At 44.6% G+C, this 22,182-nt stretch overlaps 1 protein-coding gene and 1 long non-coding RNA gene across 6 annotated transcripts in view; both read left to right on the top strand.

Annotated features, from left to right (window-relative positions):
- The first annotated feature begins 1,745 nt into the window (after positions 1 to 1,745).
- LOC148050836 (uncharacterized) lies at positions 1,746 to 6,386 on the top strand. Its single transcript, XR_015700613.1, has 3 exons — positions 1,746 to 2,122; positions 3,454 to 3,720; positions 5,340 to 6,386. It is a non-coding gene; the product is annotated as an uncharacterized LOC148050836 (long non-coding RNA).
- A 396-nt stretch (positions 6,387 to 6,782) lies between these two features.
- The window catches only part of ATP13A3 (ATPase 13A3), a 64,140-nt gene continuing 48,740 nt past the window's right edge, over positions 6,783 to 22,182 (top strand). For 3 of the 5 annotated variants that reach the window (XM_087740416.1, XM_087740417.1, XM_087740413.1), the window contains exons 1-2: positions 6,783 to 7,003; positions 8,261 to 8,314. In XM_087740416.1, the coding sequence (XP_087596542.1) occupies positions 8,277 to 8,314 (38 nt within the window). In that variant the 5' untranslated portion in view covers positions 6,783 to 7,003; positions 8,261 to 8,276. Of the gene's footprint in view, positions 7,004 to 7,051; positions 7,634 to 8,260; positions 8,315 to 22,182 lie in introns of those variants that run through there. The other 2 variants (XM_087740415.1, XM_087740414.1) reach the window with 2 other exon arrangements.

Genomic DNA, 22,182 nt, shown 5'->3' with positions numbered 1-22,182 from the left:
CAAACGGCAATAGTTCAAAGACATTTTTCCGGTGCTGTAGATCTAAAGCTGCTCATCACAGCACAGCCCTTGTCAGGCGAAGTGTAACAGGGATCACGTCCTCGCTTCCCGCCAAGGGTGTAAAAGCAAGGCACTAATTCGCAGATCTTGAAGAATGTGCCAGTGGTATTTCAGCAGCTCTAATGCTCTGCAGCCTGTGAAGGCAGCACAGTAACCGAAAGGAAATATCTTTGTTTTTATTCACTTGGCTTTATTCCTAATTCACTCTTTGATGCCATCAGCCTGGGATAATACATTTTCAGAGATATGCTTGAAATTAAGGAAATGAGTCTGATTAAGTCCTTTAAACATACTTTGAGGGAGAAATGTACAACAATAGAGGTATTAAAGGCCCTATTTTCAAGCAATTCTAACATGAAATCAAAACATTGCGCTGCTAGATGGCAAGGTCCATTAGCGGTGTGCGTGCGTTCTTCAGCGGGAGAGGATATCTCCTTCTCCAGCTAGGACAGTTGCCAGAGAGCTTGAATCCGTCCTCTGTGCTGGGTGGGTGGTGAGAGGCAGATTCATTCCACAGTCCTCTTACTTGCAGCCAAATAATAAATGCACAAGCATTTGCCCTTTGCCAATTGTACTCTGCTAGGTAAAAGCGATGGTTTCTCAAGAGCCTTGTGTTTGAGGTTTGCCTGCATATTTTTTTTTTTTTAGCTCTGTTTAGATAGTTGCTTTATTTTTCTTAGCTGTCCTGGGGTAGTTTAGCTGTAAATAAGTTACCTAGTATTGCTTTTACTCTGTCCATTGGTGTGGGTGGAGCTCCCCCCATTTACTGGAATACTTCCCAGTGAAGTCAGTAGCTTTGTGGGTACCTGCTGGGTCCCCCTGGCAATTTTTCCTTCTGGCTGGGACAACTGCTACCAAACTCAACCCTCCTTCATTGCGCGGCAGCCTTTGCTCTGCTGTTACCGTCACCAGTGCTGATGTGGTGCCCAAGGATTTCAGCCCGGCCTGGGGGCTGGATGCAACAAGCCCTGTGCAAGCCATCAGGAGACCGGTGTCCTCGGTGGAGATGATCCATTAGCGAGCTTTTGAGTGCGTGTGGCATGGCAGAGTTAAGACATATAGTACGGTGGAGGTGTGGAACCAGGTAAAGGCACTCAGATCCCACTCTTCTTTAGGTATGATACAGGCTAGGCAAAGTCTGACAGTCCTATTGACTGAAAGACTTCTGCATTATTTAAAATAAAGAGGGGAGGGGGGAAAGGGACAAGTACCGACAAAAAGGATGCGCCAAGTAGCTGCACAGTGATTCAGTTATGGCTTTGTGGCAGCAGGGAGCCGGGAGAGGAGAGGGGATGGTAACTTCTGGGGAGGGAATAGTCTTTAAAGGGCCTGAGAAGTAACCTGGAGACAGGCGTGACCTCCTTTACTGCTTCCCATGGCAGTCGTGGGGCTAGCGAGAGGAATGGGAAAGCACAGTGCTATTCATTTCATCTACTATAAAAAGTGACTATTAAGATCTTGTTCGAGTAAATGGAGCAATGAATTCCCCTTTCACTCTGACTGCTGCTGAAGGCATGTGACTTATTAGATACGCTGCTGTTGTAATGGAAATAACTAGCCATGCTATTTTAAACCAAGAAGTGGATGTCAGGGGAAAGGGGGGGGAAAAGGGATTGAGTAACACAAGAGAAAAGAGAGGCTTCATCTGTGACAATCTTGGGTACTGTGTACAATTTGCTCCTTAAGCTGTTTCACAAGCTCTTCTGGCAGAGAAGTGATAATAAATTGTTTAACAGCTCAGGCTTGCCAAAGTAGTTTAAGGAGCTTTCAAAGGAGACTTTTAAAGACTTGTGGCTTTCAACTGCATGTGAATCCTCTTCTTGAAGACTGAAACTGTAATTGCAGACTGCTAACTACCATTTCATGGGTCACCATATACCTGTCTGTGTGTTCACGAGCTCTGGCAGGCAGTTCAAGAGTCAGAGGTTCCCGTGCAGATCCCATGCCCGTGTGCGAGAGCCCAGCGCGGCAGCGATGCCATTGCTGTTGCCAACTTACTGAACCTGAAAATCTCAGCTGGCAGAGCCTGCAAGCAACTGAGGTCAGGGGAAAAAACATAAAGGTAGGAGGAGGAATGTCGTGTCCCCCCACAGCCAATTCCTTCCCCTCTGTGACTGAGGGAAGGCATGGAGCCTTATCCACTCTCAGCCCCTTTTCTTATGAGGCTCTTTTTATTTGCCTAAGGATGTATGGGGATTAGAGAGAGTGGGCCATGGGGACTTCATCCCCTAAGCATGTAACACCCTTGCCAGGCAAGCCAAACAAACGAGGCCAGAGGTGTCCCACAGGAGGCCCCACGGCCGTCCCCCGGGAAGGCACAGGGCTAGCAGAGGTGTGCTCGCAGCATCTGGGACCAGATGTGGCCAGCTGGGCGCCTGTGCCCTGCGGAGGTGGGTCCCATAACCTCCTCTGCGCTAAGGCACATATTTATACAGCCCTACCAGAAAAGGCAGGGTGGAACATGCTAATATATACACATTAAAGAGACTGAATAAATAAACAGTAGGTTTTGATTTATTTTCTCTGCTACTTGGATATCTTAGTTTTGGCACAAGATAGATTTCATACACAAATGTGATCTCCAGATAGGCTCTTGTCCTGGCTGATTTAGAAATCATGTGCAAAGGAGAAAAAAGCTTTGCAAATGTGCTTAAAGCAAAATGATTTTTATCCTGTGTACTGCCAAAGCACATAAAATCCTTGGCCCCCGTCAGCTGGGTAATATACAACAGGTAACAAAGCCGGTCTCTGCCCTGAAGGATTTACAGTTTAAGATGAGAGATAACAGTGGATACAGCCAGACTGGGAAAGCACATAAAATATGATTAGTCAGCCTGAGACTCATTAAATGCCATACACCTAATGAGCATCGTTCAGCACATCTGTGCCTCCGCCTGGGAGAGTGCAGGCTTCGGTGGAGGCGAAGCTGGACACGGAAAACAGCGTACGCCCTCGACTCTGGGGAAAAGGTCATGGGAGGGAGCAATCGAGAGGTGTCACCTGTGAAAAACGTTGTAGTCACAGAAAGTTGTAAAGCAGCTGGTGAGTTTTATTGTGGGAGCTGTACCCAGCTCAGGTTCAGGTGGAATATATGTGACTACGAAATCAAAATGGTCATGGGAAGCCCATTAAGAAAGGCTGCTGGAAGTGATCTGAGCAGGCTGTTACAGCTCCTCCTTCCTCAAGCCCCATGCTGCTTGCCTGCTCCCGCATTATTGAGAAAAGTCTTAAGGAATTACACTGGCTGCTAATGGCCATAGCGTTTCCAGAAGCGGTGACAGCGCTGGATTGCGTGCTCTGGCTCGTTTCCTCCTGTTAACCGGTCTCCCTAAGGTGAACTGAACAGAGAAAAACTGTTATTTCTCTTGTAATTTTTCTTCTTGTTTCTACCAGGTTGAGCACCTGACGCTTTAAAAGCACCAAACGGCACGATTCATGTTCAAACACTCACAATGCCCTGTGACCTGTCTCTTCCCTGGAGAAGCTGCAGCCAGCGAGGCGGCGGGAGAGCGGAGCTTGCCAAGCACCTCCAGCGGTACAAACCCGCGTGATGCCAAGAGAGCTGGAAAGCAGCTGAGAAACGGCTTAAGGAGATGGGTGGAGGGAACATGCCAACCACAAATTTAATCTCTGAATTAATAAAAGCCTGCATGGTTTGAGGTTTGTGAAGCAATAAATGAATTCCAATTTGCCAGAGACTGAAAAAGAAAAGCAATTAGGTGTTAAGGGAAACCTTCTAATGGGGGTAAAGATAATACATTAGAATATGCAATGGGTTGAAAAACGTGCTGAGAAATTAATCTTTAATTGAAAATGACTAAAGGAGCTTTGATGAAGAACATAGAAATGTATGTATCAAAGCAAATCTTTCTACTCTTATTACTAATAGGTAATGACAGAATGAGAGCTTCTGTTTAATAGCACTAATAACTTGATAATGTTTTCTTTGAGTCATATGGTAGACTCTCTTTACCAGTGAATACTTAGTCCAAAAAAAAAAATCTCCTCTTTGGCTTCTCCTCGTCACAGTCATGTTTCTGGGTCTGTACGGATGCCTGCTACTTCTGCTTATGTGTTTTGCCTCTGTTTTTCCCTTTCCATCAATGTCCAGGTGGAATGGTAGCCATTTCAATCTCCCTGCCTTCGTATGACTCTACTGGGGACACTGCTGCCAAGTTTGCAAGGCTAAAAGCAGTTCTGAGCAAAAGCGAGCCTGAGGAAATACTTCAGTGCGATCTGAATGGAAATTGGGGAGTTCTTCACCAATGTGTTATTAGATGACTCAAATGCTCACAATTTCAATGTCACCAAAGGAGGCTTTTCTGGTTTTAAAATGAAACAAAACATCCTGCTCAAAAGGGGAGGTATAGGCAACAATAAAGAACTGTATATAGGTGGAAATTTGGCAAGCTGATAGCAATGGCTAGATCAACAGTTTGGAAACAGGGGTAATGAATTAGGGAAATTCAGTGGAAATATATGTATGGCCAATATGATTGATCACCACCCAGTGGTGTTTCCTTGAGGTACAAAGAAAATCCTAGCAGTGATTTAGGTTGCATGTTAGACAGAGACAGTAATAATTCAGTGAAAAAAAGCTGAAATTATGCAGTAAATTTTTCTGTTCTTTGTTTGGAAAATGGACAGAACAATGTCCCTGTATTTAATGGAAGTAATTTTGTCTTCCACTTGTAACCAGAGTGAATGAAAATCACTGGTTAATACTCATCTTTAAAACTTGCAGGCAAAAGTGTTTTAAAAATTGCCTGAGATCACAAAACCCTTAGTACTGATTTCTCAGCAAATATTGCATCGCTGAATTTCCAGAGAATCAGGGGAAGTAAATATTGAGTCATTGTACGAAATGTACATTGTACAAAAAACAGTAACTGATGGGTCCCAGGTAAGCAGGAACTGAAGCTCGGCTCGGCTGACACCAACTTTTGGCAAAAGTGGTAAGGAGAGCGATGAAGCATGCAGTCAACACAGAATTAAACTGCGACAGTACTAGAGTTAAGAGATTAACAGAAAATAGATGGTTTTAATTTTTTTTTTTTTTTTTTTATTTTGAGTAGAGGAAGGGGACCATTCTGATTTGAGTCAGAGCAGCTCAGTATTATGCCTGATCCGTGGGTGGCTGCCAAAAGGAGCAGTTTTGTTTCTCCTTTTCTTTCCCTCTCCTTCCCTTAAATAGTGGTCCCATGCCTGCCTGGTGAATCACTTCAACTCACTGGGCTAACGGGAAACTATGCCTTTTCTTTTCTTTTCATTACTGGCAGTTTCCTGCTGGATCCCTGTGCCGGGCTGACTCACTGGAGCTGGTGCGGGAAGCCGAGAGCGCTGCTGGGAGGATGGGATGCTCTGCCAGATGGATGCAGCCCTTCTTCAGTTACTGCTGGGGTTGCATGTGACGAGATGTAATGGTCAATGGCTCCCTTAATCTGCAATGGAGGAGAACCAGTGGAAAAAAAATACGTGAAGATAAATATAGGCCCTATTGTGGTTTACAGACCCCCTGAATGGTTTACAGTGCTCTTCAGAATCTTTAACTGATGCGTCTGAAAACTTAACCCGTCATCCACCTGAGGGTATGTTTAGCCAAGTCACACAGGTGTCCCTTCTTTGGCCTTACAGTGTTGATTGTCGTTATATGTTACCTAGGAGTAGTAAAAACAATTTGTGATATAGCGCCTGGAGAGATGCACGAGTTGGTGGGACAGCAGCTGAGCGGGCCGCCCATCACGCCGCCCTCGCTGGCTTTCCCACCTGGGCGCATCTGAGCAATGCCAGCCCTACAAAGCGACGCGCCGGGTGGCGGAGGGCGCAGGCAGTGCCAGCGGGGAGCCGCGGAGAGCACGGCACGGGGCAGGGCTGCCCAGCAGGCACCCGAGGGGCAGCGGGGCGCCGGGCGGGCTCCCTGGGCGCCGGCACGTTTCCAGAGGAGCGCGTCGCTAGCAGCGGCGATGGCCGCCGACAGCAGCGGAGATGGGCTGCTCGGAGCGGGCGCCCGCGGGACAGCGGGCCGCGCCAAGGCCCTCGGCGCTCCTGGGGGGCCCGGGCCGCGCCCCGCACCGGAGGTGGGGCTGCGGGGAGCCCCTCGGCGGCCGTGCCTCTGCCTCTGTTCGTCCCCGTCGGGGAGGTTTCCACGGGCCGTTCCCCACCCCCTCTCTGCACGCAGCGCCCGCGGTGGCGGTACCCGGGCGCGTAGCGGCCTGCTCCCCGGGGTGCCGCGGCCGGCTCGGACCCGCCACGGCCTGAACGCCTGCGCCGGCCGGGGTCGGCTGCGCCAAGGGAGGCGTTAAAGGCCTTGGCCCCGTACCGCGGCGTGCCGCTCCCCACCCCGCGGCAGTCGGGGACCGGGGTAGCTCCGGAGGGCTCCCCGAGGAGCCGGCCCCGACTCCGCCGCGATGCCTGCCCTGCAGCTTCCAGGGCCCCGCAGCGCCTGCGGGACACCCCGCGGCCTGGGGACCCCCGGCAGCCCCCGCTCCCGCTCCGCCGCCAGCCCCGGCCGCAGCCCCCGCAGCCGCCTCCCGCCTCGGGCGCGCCGCCCCCGGGCTCCCCCCGCCCCACAGCGGTCCCCGCCCCCACCCAAGCCCCGCCCCCTCCCGGGCGAGGCCCCGCCCCCGCCCGCCCCGCCCAGTCCCGCTCTTCCGGCGCGTAACGCGCGGGGTGGGGGGGGAGGGCGTGCCGCGGCGGCGTCACTTCCGCGCCCCTCCCTGCCCCCGCCCAGCGCGGCAGGCGCGTGGAGCCGGTTGGCGGCGGATCCGGTCGCGCCTCACGAGGCAGCCGCGGCGCGCGGGCGGGGTGGGGCGGGGGAGAGCCGGTCCCGCTCCGGTCCCGGTCCCGCGCCCGCCCCGCCGGCATGGGGCTCAGCTGAGGGCGCCGCCGGTGAGTGGGGCGGCGGGCCCGGCCCGGCCCGGCACGGCACGGCACAGCCCGGCAGGTGAGGGAGGGTCCGCGGGCCGGGCCGGGCCGGGCCGGGCCAGGCCTCCAGCGTCGCCCGCAGCCCCGCCGCCTCGGGCTCGGCGAGGCCGCCTGCAGCGCCCTTCAGCCGCGCCGGCCTCGCCTCTGCCCGCAGCAGCCCCCGCGGGGCGGCCCGGCTCGGGCGCTGCCCTGCGTAGCGGAGTCCCGGGCTGCTCGGAGCGGGGCCCGGGGAAGGGGCGGGCGGGGGGCGTGAGCGCGGCCGCCCCGGGTCTGCCGGCCGCCGGTCCCCGGACAGGTGCGGCGCCTTCCCGGCCGCTCCCCCTCCCCTCCCGCTGCCCGCCTGTGCGCCGGCAGCCCCGCTCTGCCCCGGGGGCCGCCGGCTGGCGCCGCCAGCAGCTCGGGCAGGGCTCCCCTTGCGCCTCCTCCGTCCGCTCGGCCCGGCTTTCGGCTCTGCCGGCGGGGCCCGGTTCCTGGACAGCGGCGCATGAAGCGTGTCGCTGCCCGGGCACACGTCAGCGCGGGGTCGGTGGGGCAGGCTGGCGGTCGTGTGCCGGAGAGAAACTTCCCCGGCAACGTGGAAGAGGGCTCAGTGCGTCTGGTCCGTGTCTTCAGCACATGAGTCAGTGCGTTACACTGCTGTTGACAAAGGGTATAGAGTATTTTTCTGTCAGCTGGGCTATGGGCGATGGTGATCTCACGCTGCAAGCGCCTCTAACAACCACTGCTTCATCCCAGAGAGGGGGCTTGTTTATGCTTGTTCAGGGATAAACAACTACCAGGTGCATTAAACGCTGAGCCATGAAACGGAATTGACGAGGCAGTTTTAAAAACTGCATTGGTACTTCAGGTGAAGAGGAAGAACTTGAGCATCTGCAGTATTGGCTCTAAAAGCTTGCTGCTACCACTGGTGCCCTGGCTTGCCCGCCGGGGTCTGTGTATCCCTGCAGGTGCTGTGGTTGGAGGACGCTTTTGGAGCCCTTCAAGAAGCTGTCGTCTCCCTCAGCTAAGATAGCGCAGCCTCCAGCAGTGGGAGATGGTTAACTCTAAACTGCTCTAACATGAGCCCTGATAGTTGTCTGGCCGCCCCGGCTGACGGCTTCCTCTTCATCTGAGCTTGCTGAGAATTTTGTTCCAGTTCTAGAATTCATTAACATGTTTTCTTTGCTGTATGCACTCGCTAGAGCTGTACAATGTTTTCTTAGCTAGGGCAATTACGATTAAGTTTCATTTAGCCTATTCATTCTTCTGACTGTATTTTTTTTTTTTTTTATTGTAGGTGACTCAGCCGTTGTATGTCTGAGATTTGTCCACACACTGGCTCTTCAGACAGGTTAGCTGTATTTTTCTGCCATCAGTTCCGTCATATCTGAAAGACTTGCTACTTTTACCTTTTATTAAAATAAAACTGACTTTTGTACAGCACTGTGTTATCTCCTATAGAATACTGATTTTCTTGAACCTGTGGAGAAACGGCTTTCTTTAAATTATTTAAATATACTTTATGGTATAAGTCAGGCCCTCATAAACTTAGTGTCCATGTAGCAGTGTCACTGGCGACAGCAATAGATCTTAACTGCATGTACACTGAGGGAATGTTTGTCTTAGTGTGTAGCCTGACAGTAAGGGCCACATACTGCTGGATTTGTAAGCTGCTTTTTCTTGTTGGTTAATTACAAATACAACTTTACAAAGTTTAAAGAAGATGTACTATGTAAACTTTGAACTGTATAATTGACTCGGAAATTTATTGGTACTGACTTAACTCTCCTGACTTCTAAGATGCGTAGGGTTAAGATGGCTTGGTGAAATGAAAATGTTGTGTATTGTTGGTGGTGTCACCTGTGAGGAGGAGCACTGGCTTCTGGCAGCATGGAGCCGTGCAGTGTGAGCACCTCAGAAAAACTGATGTGCTCCAAAGTACTCAGCTTTTAAGGTGCTTCAGAAAATGGATAAGAGAGATCTTGTTAACTTGGGTTTTGGCCAAAGCTGACTGTCCATGCCACAAGGAGGAGAAAGCAGGGAAAGGGATCTGAGCAATTCCCCAGACTCTGTCTCCAGAGGAGCTGCTGGACAGCAGCTGCTGCCTCCCCGAATGCCTTCCAGGAGCAGTGGTGCTGTTCTAGCTGCTCCGCTTGGTGTCTTCCAGTAGTGCTCTCTAGACTTTGAGCTCATTATGCTCTTACCCCTTAATTTTTTTGTTAGTTGTCATCTAGAATCAAGTGTCCATTCCAGTATTTCTTTTTCGTTCATCCTCTAGGGAGGGCTTGCTGACTTGGGCAGGCACTAATTCATCCCTAACCTGAAGAGAGAGGGACAAAAGGTCCCAGCTGCCGGGTCAGGTAGCGTACAATGCCTGGCAAGGGAGTGTGGGGGCTGCCTAGCAGGGAGGGAAGTTGCGTCATGATGGCTCAGTATGATTGAGAAACTTTGTGATTCAGTCCTCTTCTGCTAGCGTGCCACGTGACAGGCATGGTGCATCACACAAGCTGCTTTGCTGTGTTCGTAATAAATTATTTTTAAAAAGAAATAAAAAAAAAATCTCTACTGACATGGAGGCCTTCAGATTAATTTTTCTCATTTGCCTCGAGGAGGTAGTATCCTCATCGTCTTCTGTGTGGAGTATAAAACAGTCAACAAGACACAGATTTTCAGTGCTGTGGAGTAAAATACCTTTTTATTGTTGAAGCCAGGTCCAAGCAGGTTGTCCAGGTCATAGAGGAAATCTGTACTAGAACTTGGAGCTGACATGGAAAGGCCAGGTTTTCATCAAGCACCTTAACCATTGCACCCTTGTTCCTTTTTCTGGCAACCTTCAGATGCTGTTTGCTTTATTTCTGTAAAATACTAACAGTAGATTACTTTTGACTTGGCTTGTCCAAGGTCTGTTGTAGGAATTATTACTTCTGGTGTAAAAAATGTCTGAGTTGAGTGGTACGCTTAAGGATCTTTAAGAGGAGGCCAGGGAGAACTGTTCTAACACTTTCCTTATTAAATGTCTGTCTAGTATGAACCTAATGGTAGCTGGCATAGAGGGAAGAGGTTTCATTCCGTTAATACCTTGTGAAACAAAGTCCTTTAGTTCATTGTTCTAAAACTCTGAGTTTTGGAAATTAGAAAAAAGGGCTTCCTTAGATTTCGTTTTCTCAATGCCCAAACAGTATCAGTGTAATGTAAAAATGTATGCTTCTGCAGTGTACGTTTAGACTCATCTTTTGAATGGCTTAAAGCCTTGCATTGGAGAACTGAGCGTGTATGTAAGTGTATGCTTTCTTTGGGCAGGGATTACGGGTCTCCACAGCGTGGCTTCTAGTATGGCCAAGCCTGCTTTGGGTCTGTAGGCATGGTATTGTGCAAATTAGTAGGTTTTGTGTTCTTGTGTTCATGGCGAAAAAAACCCAACATTCTGACTAGTGCTTGGATCTGGTTATGTTTAGCATGGGAGAGTTCATACAAAACAAATCCTACTTCAAAAACCCTGATTTCCCAACTAGACATTTAGAAAAATGTTTTAAATAACAGTAACGCTGAAGTGTTTCCCTTTCACTGTTACACAATGAGCTAAAAATAATTTTCATTCATTAAAAAAGCTACTTCCTTTGTTAAATAATCTGCTTAGCAGAGAACCAAAGTTCAGTCTGTAGTAAACTGTAGTTGTATTATAGCTTCAAGTCTGACACCTTTATTCCTGGTAGAAATAAGTCTGTAAACTTTAATCTTTGGTAGCTGAAAGGCAGACTTAAATAAACAAGGATGGGTGATTCACAGTTACTCTTCAAGAGTTATGGATGTGGTCTACCCAAAAATCTGAAGTGCTGCTCCTTTTCTGAAATCTGTAACTTCAGCACCATCTGTGTGGAGCGCTGTGCGCGGGTTGGGATCGGGCAGGGGTCTCTGTGGCGATGGAGTCTGGCTGCTTGCTCTGAAGTGGTGCAGTTTCAGTTGTAGTGTTCGTAATCCTATCAGTCCTACTGGAATTAGCTGCATTTTGCACTCATTTCTGTAGTTTCATTTCTTCATTATGTATTTTTCCTTTGAAAAAATTTAGACCTTTTTTGTGGTTCTGGTTTATTAGAATTGTGGCATGGCATTGTTCATCTTAAAGCAGCTCTTTGGAAGAGGACCAGGTAGTGGAAATGGTAGCAAGTCCATTACTACTTTAGTTGGATTGAGATTTTATGTGGTATTTAAGACCAAAAGACCATCCTTCAAAATCAAAATACCCAACTCTTTCTTTTTTGACCTTTATCAAAGTTATGTGATGGTGACATTTTCAGTTTAGAAGGTACATACAGCAACAAAAATGGCAACTCCTTTAGATTTTATTCTAGCCTGGGGATGTCAAAATGAAAGGTGATAAATGGCAATGGCTATGAAGTCAGAGCTTGTGATCCTTATAAAGGGTAGGAGACAGAAGAGCAAAATGGGAAGGCTTTTGAGAAATAGAGAAAGTAGTAAGACCAACTTGTATTATGAGCTTTTGCTGACTTTGTATACAAGAAAAAAATTTATGTAGAGAGTGAAAGTAAGTCACATTATGAAGAACATGTATAAAAGAATAGTAGAGGCAGATATTGGAAAGGCCAAAGTGCAGATGTAATTACAACAAGCAAGAGGCATAAAAGCTAGCAAGGTTCCTGGTAGAAGTACATTAATAGCAGGAGGAAGACTGGAAAATGTCTCTCTTGATTCAGTAGAGAACGTATGTATCTACAGAAGGTGCAGAACTTTTAAAGTACTTGGTGCTTATTTTGCTTGTCTTTAACACAGTGTCATGCAGGTCCTTAATCTTATTAATACTTGTGATGAGGTAGTATTTTACACTAGAGTGTACTTCCATTAGATGTTCCTGCGTCAGCTGGCCCTGATAAGCTTCACTGTACGATTCTCAAAACAGCTCAAAAAATGCAAAAATATTATCTAGAAATACTCAGAAGTACTCGAAGACTGGCAAAGGACAAGTCTTCAGAGAGTTATAATGGAAGAGAGCTGAGGAAGAGGAAGTCTGACAGTTCACTTTCTCATTTCTTTTCCATCAGTTGAGATTAATAAGCAAACATTCTGTTTTCAAGTGCTTGGAAGATAACTATGAGAAGAATAACAGCATGAACTGATTTGTGGGAGAACTAATTGTATCCGAAGTCTAATACCTTTTTACTGCAGAAGGCTTTGTGGCTATGGCAGAAGCAGTGGAGGTCTTGTCTCCTGATTGATAGATTATTTATTTAATAAGGTTTTCCACATTTTAATGGCCTCATAAGTAAATGGAGACATGATCTGGGGAAAGTAGTCTAGGAAATGTGCAAAAATGGGTAGATGATCCTATTCAGAGAACAGTAATTATTGATTCAGTGTTGAAATGCGAGGTTTTGTTGAAGGGTTCTGTCCTGGGTATGATTGCCTTTAATGGAAGCATCAGTCAACTGGCTGATTAAATGTGCTTATTAACTTCTCAGGGACTGTGTGTTGGAGGACATGATGAGAGTTCAAAATGACCTGAAAAATAGGATGAAATTCAATAGGGACAAATGCAGAGTACTGCACTTAGGCAGGAATTATCAGCTGTGCAAGTGCAGGGTGAAGAATAGCTGGTTAGGTACTAGAAAAAGGACCTGGGGGTGTACTGGATCACAAGTTGAACATGAGTCAGTGTCATGCTGTTAGCAGAAAAGGCAAATATCTTACTGGGATGTTTAAACAGGATTATTGTCTGTGAGATGTAAAGTTTAAATCCGTCAGCTTTATTTGTTGTTGGTATGCTCCCAGTGTGCAGACAGCATCCGTTTTGGGTGCCAAAATTCAAGAAGAATTTGGACCACTTGGAAAGGGTTCAGAGGAGAGAAATGCAAATTATCAGAATTTGAGGAAACAACTTTATGAAGATGGAAGAAAATCCAAGTTATTTTGGCAAGAGATGAGGAGGTTAAGAGGAATGTAAGAGATTTCAAGTATTTAAAAGATTTGTAAGAAGAAAATGCTATTTTCAATGACCATGATGGGCAGGTTGAAATGGGATTAAGTTTCACCGAGGAAAACACTGATTATGCTTTTAACTTTCTCACAGTAAGAATGGCACTCTAAGAAGTCTTTTATGGTGGCCGTTAAGAACAAGTTCGTGTGTTAAGAAAGACTAGTATAGTTGGTTTAGGTTGGGGAATAGACTAAACTCTTTGTTGATGTCCCTTTCATCTCATTTTATAGGATTCTGGTTTTAGTTTGTGTCACGTTTGGGCCAAAGAAGGGGAAATACACAGGATTCTTTTTGTCCATCTCTTGGTCATACCATGTGAGTTTAGACCTTGCGCAGGTTCAAATGGCTAGATCGTGGTGCTTGTATCAGTTTGGAAACATACGGTATTCTGGATGTGACTCTCTTCTCTGGGATGCTGCCTCTTGCAAATGGAACAAGTTTTCTTGTGCTGTCGGGATGTTCTAAACCTCCACGGTGGAGGTACTACAGGATGGCAAGGGGTATGTGTGTGCGTAACTTCAGTGTAGCAGAGCATTGAGGAATTTTCAATAATTGTAGTAGTCTTAGTAGCTTCAGATTGCTACTTTAGACTCAGATGGTAATCCTAATGCTTCTGACCCATACTTAGAAAGGTCCATCTTTGGCTTTGAAGATCTTTTCGAAGGACACATACTTCAGTATATTCACTGGTACAGGGAGCCTAAGTGAGGACAGACAGATTTCCAAGTGGAATGTCCAACTGTGAGTCTAGCCATGCTATTTTATTTATCATTATTTTCGTGCAGTCTTATAATTGCTTTTGATTGTCCGCAGTAGACTGCATGACAAAACAAAGAATCCAGTTATTCCTTCTGTTTCGGTGATTGATTTGTAAGATAACTGGAATGTGTGGAAACATTTAAATTAATCCTATGCATTTTGCTGTCATACCATGTCTCCAAATGAATGAAGAAAAGTACAGTTACCCTTGTGAACTCTGGCCTTTAGATCTGCCACAGCATTTAATGTCAACAATAGCAAGAGCTTATCTTCTGGAGGATACGATAAATGCAGTGGTAGATAGCAGGAGCTGAAAGTTCAGTGATGTAAATAAGGGTTCACCTCCACTGTGGTGATTGTACAATGTGTTGGCAGTTACATTGCGTTACCTGCCTGACTGTACCTTCACCCCGTAGTAGTATTTATTGAACTGTGTAATTTCTGGGTACAGATGAATTTCCTGAAAGGTCCTATTGCTGTTGAATTGCTAGAGAATTTTTTCTCTGAGCAGAGGGACAGCTTTTCTTACCTCTGTTTCTCAAACAGAGGAACTGTTTTTATCTTAGTGGAGGAATCTTAACATGTCTGCCATTGTCACTAAGTTGTGAAGGCTTGATCCAAAGCCCAGTGAATTCAAAGGGCTGTTCCATTGGCTTGAGCAGTCTTTGGCTGAGGGTGCTGCTGTCTAAAACTGGTGCTTCTGTCACTATAGCAGTACTCCAGATCTGACAAGCCAGCAAAAAGTTCTTTTCAGACCAACTGGTAATTCAAACGGGACATAAAAGGGCTGTCAAATGTGCAGTCTTGCAGAGTGCATTCTTTGGATTAACCCTATCTTCAGTTGGTCCATTTGACGAGGACCACAAAGAAGTGAAGTAGTGTTTCAGGAGAGGGTCTTGACATTACTTTCCTGCATCATAGCCACGCTTTATTGCTAGAGGCAATCTACTGAGCCTTAATACTGGCAATACTGAAGACCTGTGGTGTGAAAAGGAGTAATTGTTTTGACTCCAGTTTGGACAGCCAGGCTTTAAATACCAACAGTGTATGGATGAAACACAGCTTCTGCCTATTCGTCGTTCTGTACAATTGTACTGCTGCGACAGTTATCTAGTGCTTGGATGAGATCAACCCATGGTGAAGGGCATGTGTCTGGCGCAGAGGCAGATGTAATGTGTCTGAACAGAAGCGCTTGGAAAACCCCTGTTGTGTAGTCTCCGTTGGTTGCAAGTGTACTCGGGCTCCTGACTTCCTCAGTTTTGTTAGTTCATCTACAAATTTTATTTTTTGTTTGAAATAAAAATTGCATTTTCTTACGACCATGTCTTTTCCAGCGGAAATAGCTTTACTATAGTAATACACAGGCAAAAATCTAGGAACACATGTAATGTTTCACCACACAAATTGTATGCCTTTTGTAGGGGGAGAGCACAGTGAAAAATAACTTATGGTCTTGTCAGCTTGACAGAGTCCTTATTCTATAGCACACAAATGTAGGTATCCTCATAGTGCTCTTCCCTGTGCCACCTCTTCCTTTATTCAGCAACATCCCTTCCCCAGAGAGACAGCTTTTGTCAGTAGCAAGGCTGTTGGCATAATTGCATTCTGAGCATCCGTTCGGAAGGATTTTTCTGCCTCAAGCCGGTACTGGTATGCTAGTAGCATTTGTAACACCAGTTCTTAGTCTGTGGTCATTTCAGTAGTGATTATCTGGTGCGTTAAATTGCTGCTGACTCTTTGCTGGAGATTGCTGGTCCGCATAACTGCTTTGGTAGAATGGATCACAGGAGTGTTTTGCTCAGGTTTCAGTGCAAAGTACTTTGAATTTGTGTAGTCTACATCTTTCATGTGGAACAAATGTAGAGTGCCTCAGTTTCTTCTGCTTGCTGTTACCCTCCAGTGGCATAAGTGTCTGGGAAGCAACAGTATATTAAATGCCATAATTGTCTGTCCAGCTGAAGTCAGGTAACACTTGTTATATGTAACATTGATGGATGTGGTAGGAGAACTTAGACTATAGTCAAACAGTAATTGTGCTGGTTGATTAGCTGCTGTCAACAGAAGCTGTATCAGGTTGAGAATATTTTGGTGTGCACACTGAAAAAATGCTTTCTATTGACTTACTGCTAAATTGAAGTAGTTCACCTTTTGTAAAGCTCATTTTCCTTGGAGACTGTAATTTTTGATATTACGGACATTGAGCTATACCTAGGCAGTTGAGTTTGCTGAGTTCATGGGGCGGTATGTTGTGGTGAATCATCTGCTCGGTGTTTCACCTTATCCTCCCACCTTATCTTTGCTAGGTTCCTGAAGTGTGTGTTTTATATCTATGTTTTCCTCCATCAGGGAACATCCTCATTCCTTGGATGCTAACTTTGATTTTAGTTAAGTTAATATTTCTTAACTTTGGAAGTGTGGTAGTGTATCTATTAAATACAGCTGTGAAAATGGGTTTGATACCTAGAACATCAGCTTGAAAGATAGTAAAAATACAGTAACTTGTGGCTGATTCCCTTCTTAATGTTCCATAGAAATAAGATAATGTTCAGAGCTTCTGTTTTGTTCAAAACCTTTTTGATTGTTTTGCTTTCATTCAGATAAAGTAGTTGCTTGTGAATTTCCTTTCCTGAGTGCTGTGGCCAAGGAGAAACCAAAGTGCGTATTCATACAGCAAGTTGTGATGGTGTTTAAGTTGGGTCTTTCCTAAGTTCTTCTGTTCTGCCTTGACAAATGAAGGCATTTTTAAGAACTCTGAGAGGTGGTTGGTATGTTTGCAGGTAAGATGGGAGTTAAGTTAATGTCTGTCAGAAAGTTGCACATGCGCATTTCTAACTGTATTAATCACGCTGGTTTGCTAGGTATCGTGGATAAAGCCTACTGCATCTGGAATCAGGCTACTCTGCTGTAGCTTCTGTAAGGAGCATACAAATTTGAGGGCTCTGCAGAGCCTCTACAAGGGGTTCAGTTTATGCTTACGTCTCACGATCCCATTGAAGCTTCGAAGTGAGGTGTCAACTTTGACAGAGCTGCCCTGTGGTCACTTTTAGGTAAACTGTGAATGTCTACCCCTTCTTCCTTTGTGTAGAAAGCCAGGGTAAAAAAACATTGCTTACTTTGTGTTTAAAGTGTTTTCAGATGTATTCCGTGCTCTGCCCTTGATCCCTTTACTGTGAGGTTCGAAGTGTAAGACAGGTGGGGATTTGGATGCTGTGGCACCATCTGGAATAGAAGCATTGGCTTCATCCCGTAAACCAGAAATCCAGAAAGACCTGTGCTCATCAGAAATGGCATGTGGGGATAGTCCTGATGGGAACTTCTCGTGTTCTAGAGATATTTCAGGGATCTGGATCTTGATGATGAGGAATTTAGTACCTGTATAATTGCAAGTTTAGTTCCTTGATGACTTATGAAAAGTCATTAAAATGTTTGTTTTAAATCTCTCATCTTGCGAGCCACCATCGTTTGAATGTTCTTTTATGAAAACGTACTGGGAATGGTAAGTGGAATCGCAGACTCGCAGGATGGTTGAGGTTGAAAGGGCCCTCTGGAGGTCATCTTGTCCAGTCCCCCAGCTCAAGCAGGGCCACCTAGAGCCAGTTGCCCAGAACTATGTCCACATGGAATATATTTTTTTTGTAATGTGTGTAATGGTATTTAATGTTTCTATTCCATAGATGATTTTTGTTTTTAACATCAGCACCTAGTGTAACCGGCAGGTGCTTCTTGGAACACGCGACTTCTCTTCCACTTACCTGTGAAGTGTTGAGTATGTATGAGAGAAAACAGACACTTCTGCTCTTGAAAAATGTTTAACCAATCTTAATTAGCTATTTGTGTAGCGTATTATTTTCTGATTTGTTTGTAGCATTAATGTGTCATTGGCCATATGCAAATTCTTATGGGGGATGAGACATTGTAAGAAAGATGCTGACAAGGATGATCAGAAGTATGGAATGACCTCCGTAAGGGAAGCTGTTAGTCGTTTCTGCATGGAGAAAACTGAAGGGTGGGGGATAAAACAGTCTATAAAAGAATCATAGGTGGCAGGGAGGGAGTAAATAAGGCATGACTTCACTGCCCCTTCAAATACAAGTAGGAGGCTTCAGCTGAAACTAGCAGATGGAGGGTCAAAATAAGGAAAGCAAAAAATCCTTTTCCATGAACTCAGGAATTCTTTGCTGCAGGATGTTGGCACACTTAAAATGTGCCCCAAAATAATTTAACAAATTAAGAAAAATCCACTTAGTATTAAATAAGATGATATGGTATTTGGCTGACGAAGCTCTTGAACTGCAAGTCACTGGGATTGGAGAGAGTCTACTGGGCAGTATCGTTATACCACTCTACCTGTGTTGAATCCTTGACTGCTGCTCGTTAGGATGCTGGACTAAGTGCACGTTTGATCTGACCTTTCGGGACTATTATTTTGTTGCTCTGTTAGCCTTCGGCCAGGCTTCCTATTCTTTGGTTACTTTCATTCAATGGATAGAGAATAAAAGCTCCTCGCGCATTTAATGTATGTGGAAGATCATGGCGGTCCTTAATGGTGCTTTAGAAAGCTGACCTCTGTTTTCATCTAATATTTGTGAAAAAACAAAGCTGATGGGGGAAATCTGAGTGGAGCAGAGGTATCTGAGAAGATGCTACTTCTGAATATTTGGCTAGACAGTGGTGATATTTCAGTTAGTGGGGCCAACGCTTGAGGAAAGAGTGCTCCTTGATACGTTTAATGTACTTACAACATTTCAGTCTTGGTTTTAAGAAAACTAGCTTTTCTCCTTATAGCAGAGAAGACTGATACAGTTACATCTCTTAGTACTGTTATAAAAAAGTTTATAGGCTAGGAAAGAAAAAAAAATTCTAAAAAAGGTAGCTCAAACGTGGACATAAATATTGCTCTAGACATGATACGTTAAAGAAGAATTCCTCCTTTTAGGTAAGTGTGCAGGATAAAAGTTAACTATAAATGGAGTGATAACCAAAAGCTGTTGCTTACTGGAAGAAGCAAGTCTGAAGACCTTTACTGACTGTCATCGTCAGTGCTGAGAAGATTGCGGCAGTTGAAGGGAGATCATGTGTCAGACTTTTGCAGAGTCTATTTCCATTCTACAGAAGATGTCTCCCACTGCTGATGCTGTGGAAATCATTCCCAAGAGGTACACAAGTGCTGCAAAGTATCATTTAGACTGAGCTATTTAAGGGAATGATGAAACGTATTGTAGTAGGCTGCTGTGAGTTCATTTAATTTCATGGATCGTAGAAGTCCCTCTCTGAGGGATAACTGTTTACTAAATCACTAAAGCTCTTCTGGGTTTGTAGGACTGTTCTGAATGATTGGGACATAGCAGGTAGATGGACGTGGGCCAAAGTTTTACGTTACAGGCATGGAGGAATACATCTGTTCTCTTCTCGTGTTTGTCAAACTTCAGTTCATGGGGATAGAGAGTGTAACTTTTCCTCCTTGGTTTTCTCATCTTATTTCATACGGTAGTTCTGAGAGTAAATTAATAATTTTCAGGAGCTAAGCTGTTAGGTTGTATAAATTCCTGTGCATAAGAAAATTGTCTTCTACAGCAGTCTAATCTCTGAATGCCACTTGTTTGCAGATTTTTCTATTACTTATTTCAGTTACAAGAATTTGATCAAGGGAAATAAATTGTCCTCCTTGACATCTTAAATTGTGTTAAATTCTTTGATACAACCTTTTAATTTAATTTTTAGTGTTGTTATATGATACTTACAGTTTTAGCAATTTCTGTCATGGATAGTATTTCTATTGATTGGTGTGTTGGTTGCACACAAGAAGAGCTCTTTCCTTGAAGTGTTTCTGATCTAAGTAAAGTGAATGTGCCACATACTTAAGGCTTTGTATCAATTTATTATGACTGTTTAAAAAAATTGTACTGTCAGTAAACATTAGAAAACCCAGGTTTAAGTGCTGTGGTTTAACCTATTTGCATGTATAGCTCTTATTGCAGAATAAATCTTTAGAAGTGAGTACAATTTGATGCTATTTCTGTTAATCTGGAAGATACTCTATATGCGTGCATTTAGCAGTCACATAGTTGAACTTTAAGAGTCTTTTAAGTTCTACATCATGACTTCAGGAAAGCGTGAAGAAATATTGCTGCTTTGTCTCAGGATGCTTGGCTGAAAGCAATGAAAGGTACTAAGTCATGCTTACAATGGGAAAGAAAAGAAAGGCACTAAAGCGGATTGCTTGCTTCTGATGAGTATGACTGGTTCTCAAACTTTGCTGTAGTCATAGCTGTATGCCAGCTATATGTGCTTTTGAGGAAACAAGAGTTAAATGTCTAAACTTTAGAGGAAAGTTCCATCTCTCGTGATTCAGTCTGGTTGTGCTTGGTGATCTCCTTGTAGGTGAACAGAAATTTGATTCAAATGTTCTTGTGTTAACCACAAAAATATTTTCCAAGAATTTAGAGGAAGAGGAAAAAAAGTCATTGCCTCCTTTTACTGAGCATCCATACTACAAAAGCAAATATATCCCAGGAAGCAGATACTCTACATCGCACAATAAGGCGGCAGCCACACAGGAAAGGTTGGGCTCTTGGCACAGCCCCTGAGGGGAAATGCTTCCTTGAAAGGACCCATTGTTGCTGGATCTGGGTCTTCAGACTCCCAGTTCTCCGCTAGAATACTTGCGGTTCTCTTGGTGCTGGAATGGGGCATCTTTGCCATCTCCATTATCTGACCATAATAGTCTTGGTTATTTAATCAAATAGAAGGACTGAGTAAAGTTCAAGCCCCATGCCCCTATGTGAGAAAGGAACTTTTGGAAACGGCTTCAGTGCTCAGCTATTGAAAAGTCATGCTGGGTGTAATGGCGCCATGCCTTACCCAAGGTATTTGAAACAGTTTAACTTTCTCTTCCAAGCATAAATAAAGCATTTCATTGTCCCTGTTGTCAAAGTCTGTGAATTCTAACCCAAATGTCTAGTATACTCTTCCAAGAGACGAAAGGAACAATAAGCATCTAAAATAAATGTATGCTTTATTGGATTCCCTGACCGTGGAACAGACCTTCTTTCCCTCATGGCAGCCAGGTAGGAGATCCAGACATCTGAAAAGGAAACAAGGAAAGACTGTATTTCTGTGTGCCTGAGAGTGGGAACAAACTTTGGGCAAGTTTGACTTCTGGTGCTTGATTTATCAGTTGGAAATTTTCATTAATGTAAATAGCTGCTGCTTCAAGTATGATAAATGAGATGCCAGGAAGGTTAGGTGATGAAGTGCTTGTCTAGTTGTCCTTGATATGAATGACTGCTTTCCTAAATTCTCTTCTAACATGTCTTCAACTTATGCATGTGCTGTTACATTAACAGCAAATTTTTAAGTGGTCTGAAAATAATGATCTGAAGACCAGCCAGAAAATAAGTTTTGAGTATAGTATTGGCTATAGTACTTTGTTATCATGACGAATTGTGATACTGAGTTTATTGTTGGATGTAGAATTATCTTTCCTTAATGTAGCATGTATTCTACTATAAACATTGCAATTGCTATTGCAGCCTGCAAAAAGTATACTTTACAAAGAATACACTCTACAAATGTAAATACAATTTTGGTTTGGTGATTGTTAGATACAATGGTCTTCCTTAAGCCTAAACACAGAAACAAAAGCTTGTATTATAACAGAAAGCCCAAGATGGGAAGTGATAAAATAGGTATTGAGTGGAGGGCTTTGTTAAAATTTAGCTCGTGTACTTGTAAAATTTCCATGTATTCATTAAACTATTATGTCATTCTTATTGTTAGAGCTTGGTTAGTTGACTAAAGTGTTAAGCTTTGTTTGTAGTACAAATTATAGCCTTAACTCCCTTCAAAATATAGCTGGAGGGTTTTTGATCTTCCATAGTTCTTTTAGCTTGTAGGTCTTATCCAAACATTTATTGTACATTATGTGGATAACTTCGTATTTAAGGGTTCAGCTGCAAGCTACTGGAGAACTGTAAACCGCAATGACTTCCATTCATGTAAGGTGCATTTCTCAGATTGAAGGTGCCTCTCAAGGAGAGTATCTTTCACGTTTGTAGTCTGGACTACAAACTTACAATAAATATTAATCTGTTAAAATAATACTGAAAATTTCACAAATAAATTTAAATTAACACACATAAGCTTATCCTAGTGTATGTTGAAGTAAAATGTGATAACCTTGTTCTCTATGGTCATAAAAATGTGATATCCCCAGACTATTGGCTAAGTTGTATATCAGGTATAAAGTGATCTGTCTCAGTTTAGAAGTGATCTTTGAGTGATGTGGCTTTTATGTTTTGGGGGCGGGCAAAGACAGGATCTTGTGCACGGTGTCAGGCTTGCCAGGTGGTGCGAGAAGTCTCTAGCGTTGTGCTGCAGCTCAGATAGATGGGCCCCTCTGAGTCCAGGGTGTAGCGTAATCCCATCTGGCCCAACTCATGGCTGTGGTCCTAGATACTGGGTGTCACTGC

This window comes from Nipponia nippon, unplaced genomic scaffold (genome assembly GCF_047370975.1).
Source record: "Nipponia nippon isolate SJK-2023a ecotype South Korea unplaced genomic scaffold, ASM4737097v1 scaffold_7, whole genome shotgun sequence".
Taxonomy (NCBI): domain Eukaryota; kingdom Metazoa; phylum Chordata; class Aves; order Pelecaniformes; family Threskiornithidae; genus Nipponia; species Nipponia nippon.
Note: the sequence above shows the minus strand (reverse complement) of the source record. Positions and strands in the feature narration are given on the sequence as shown.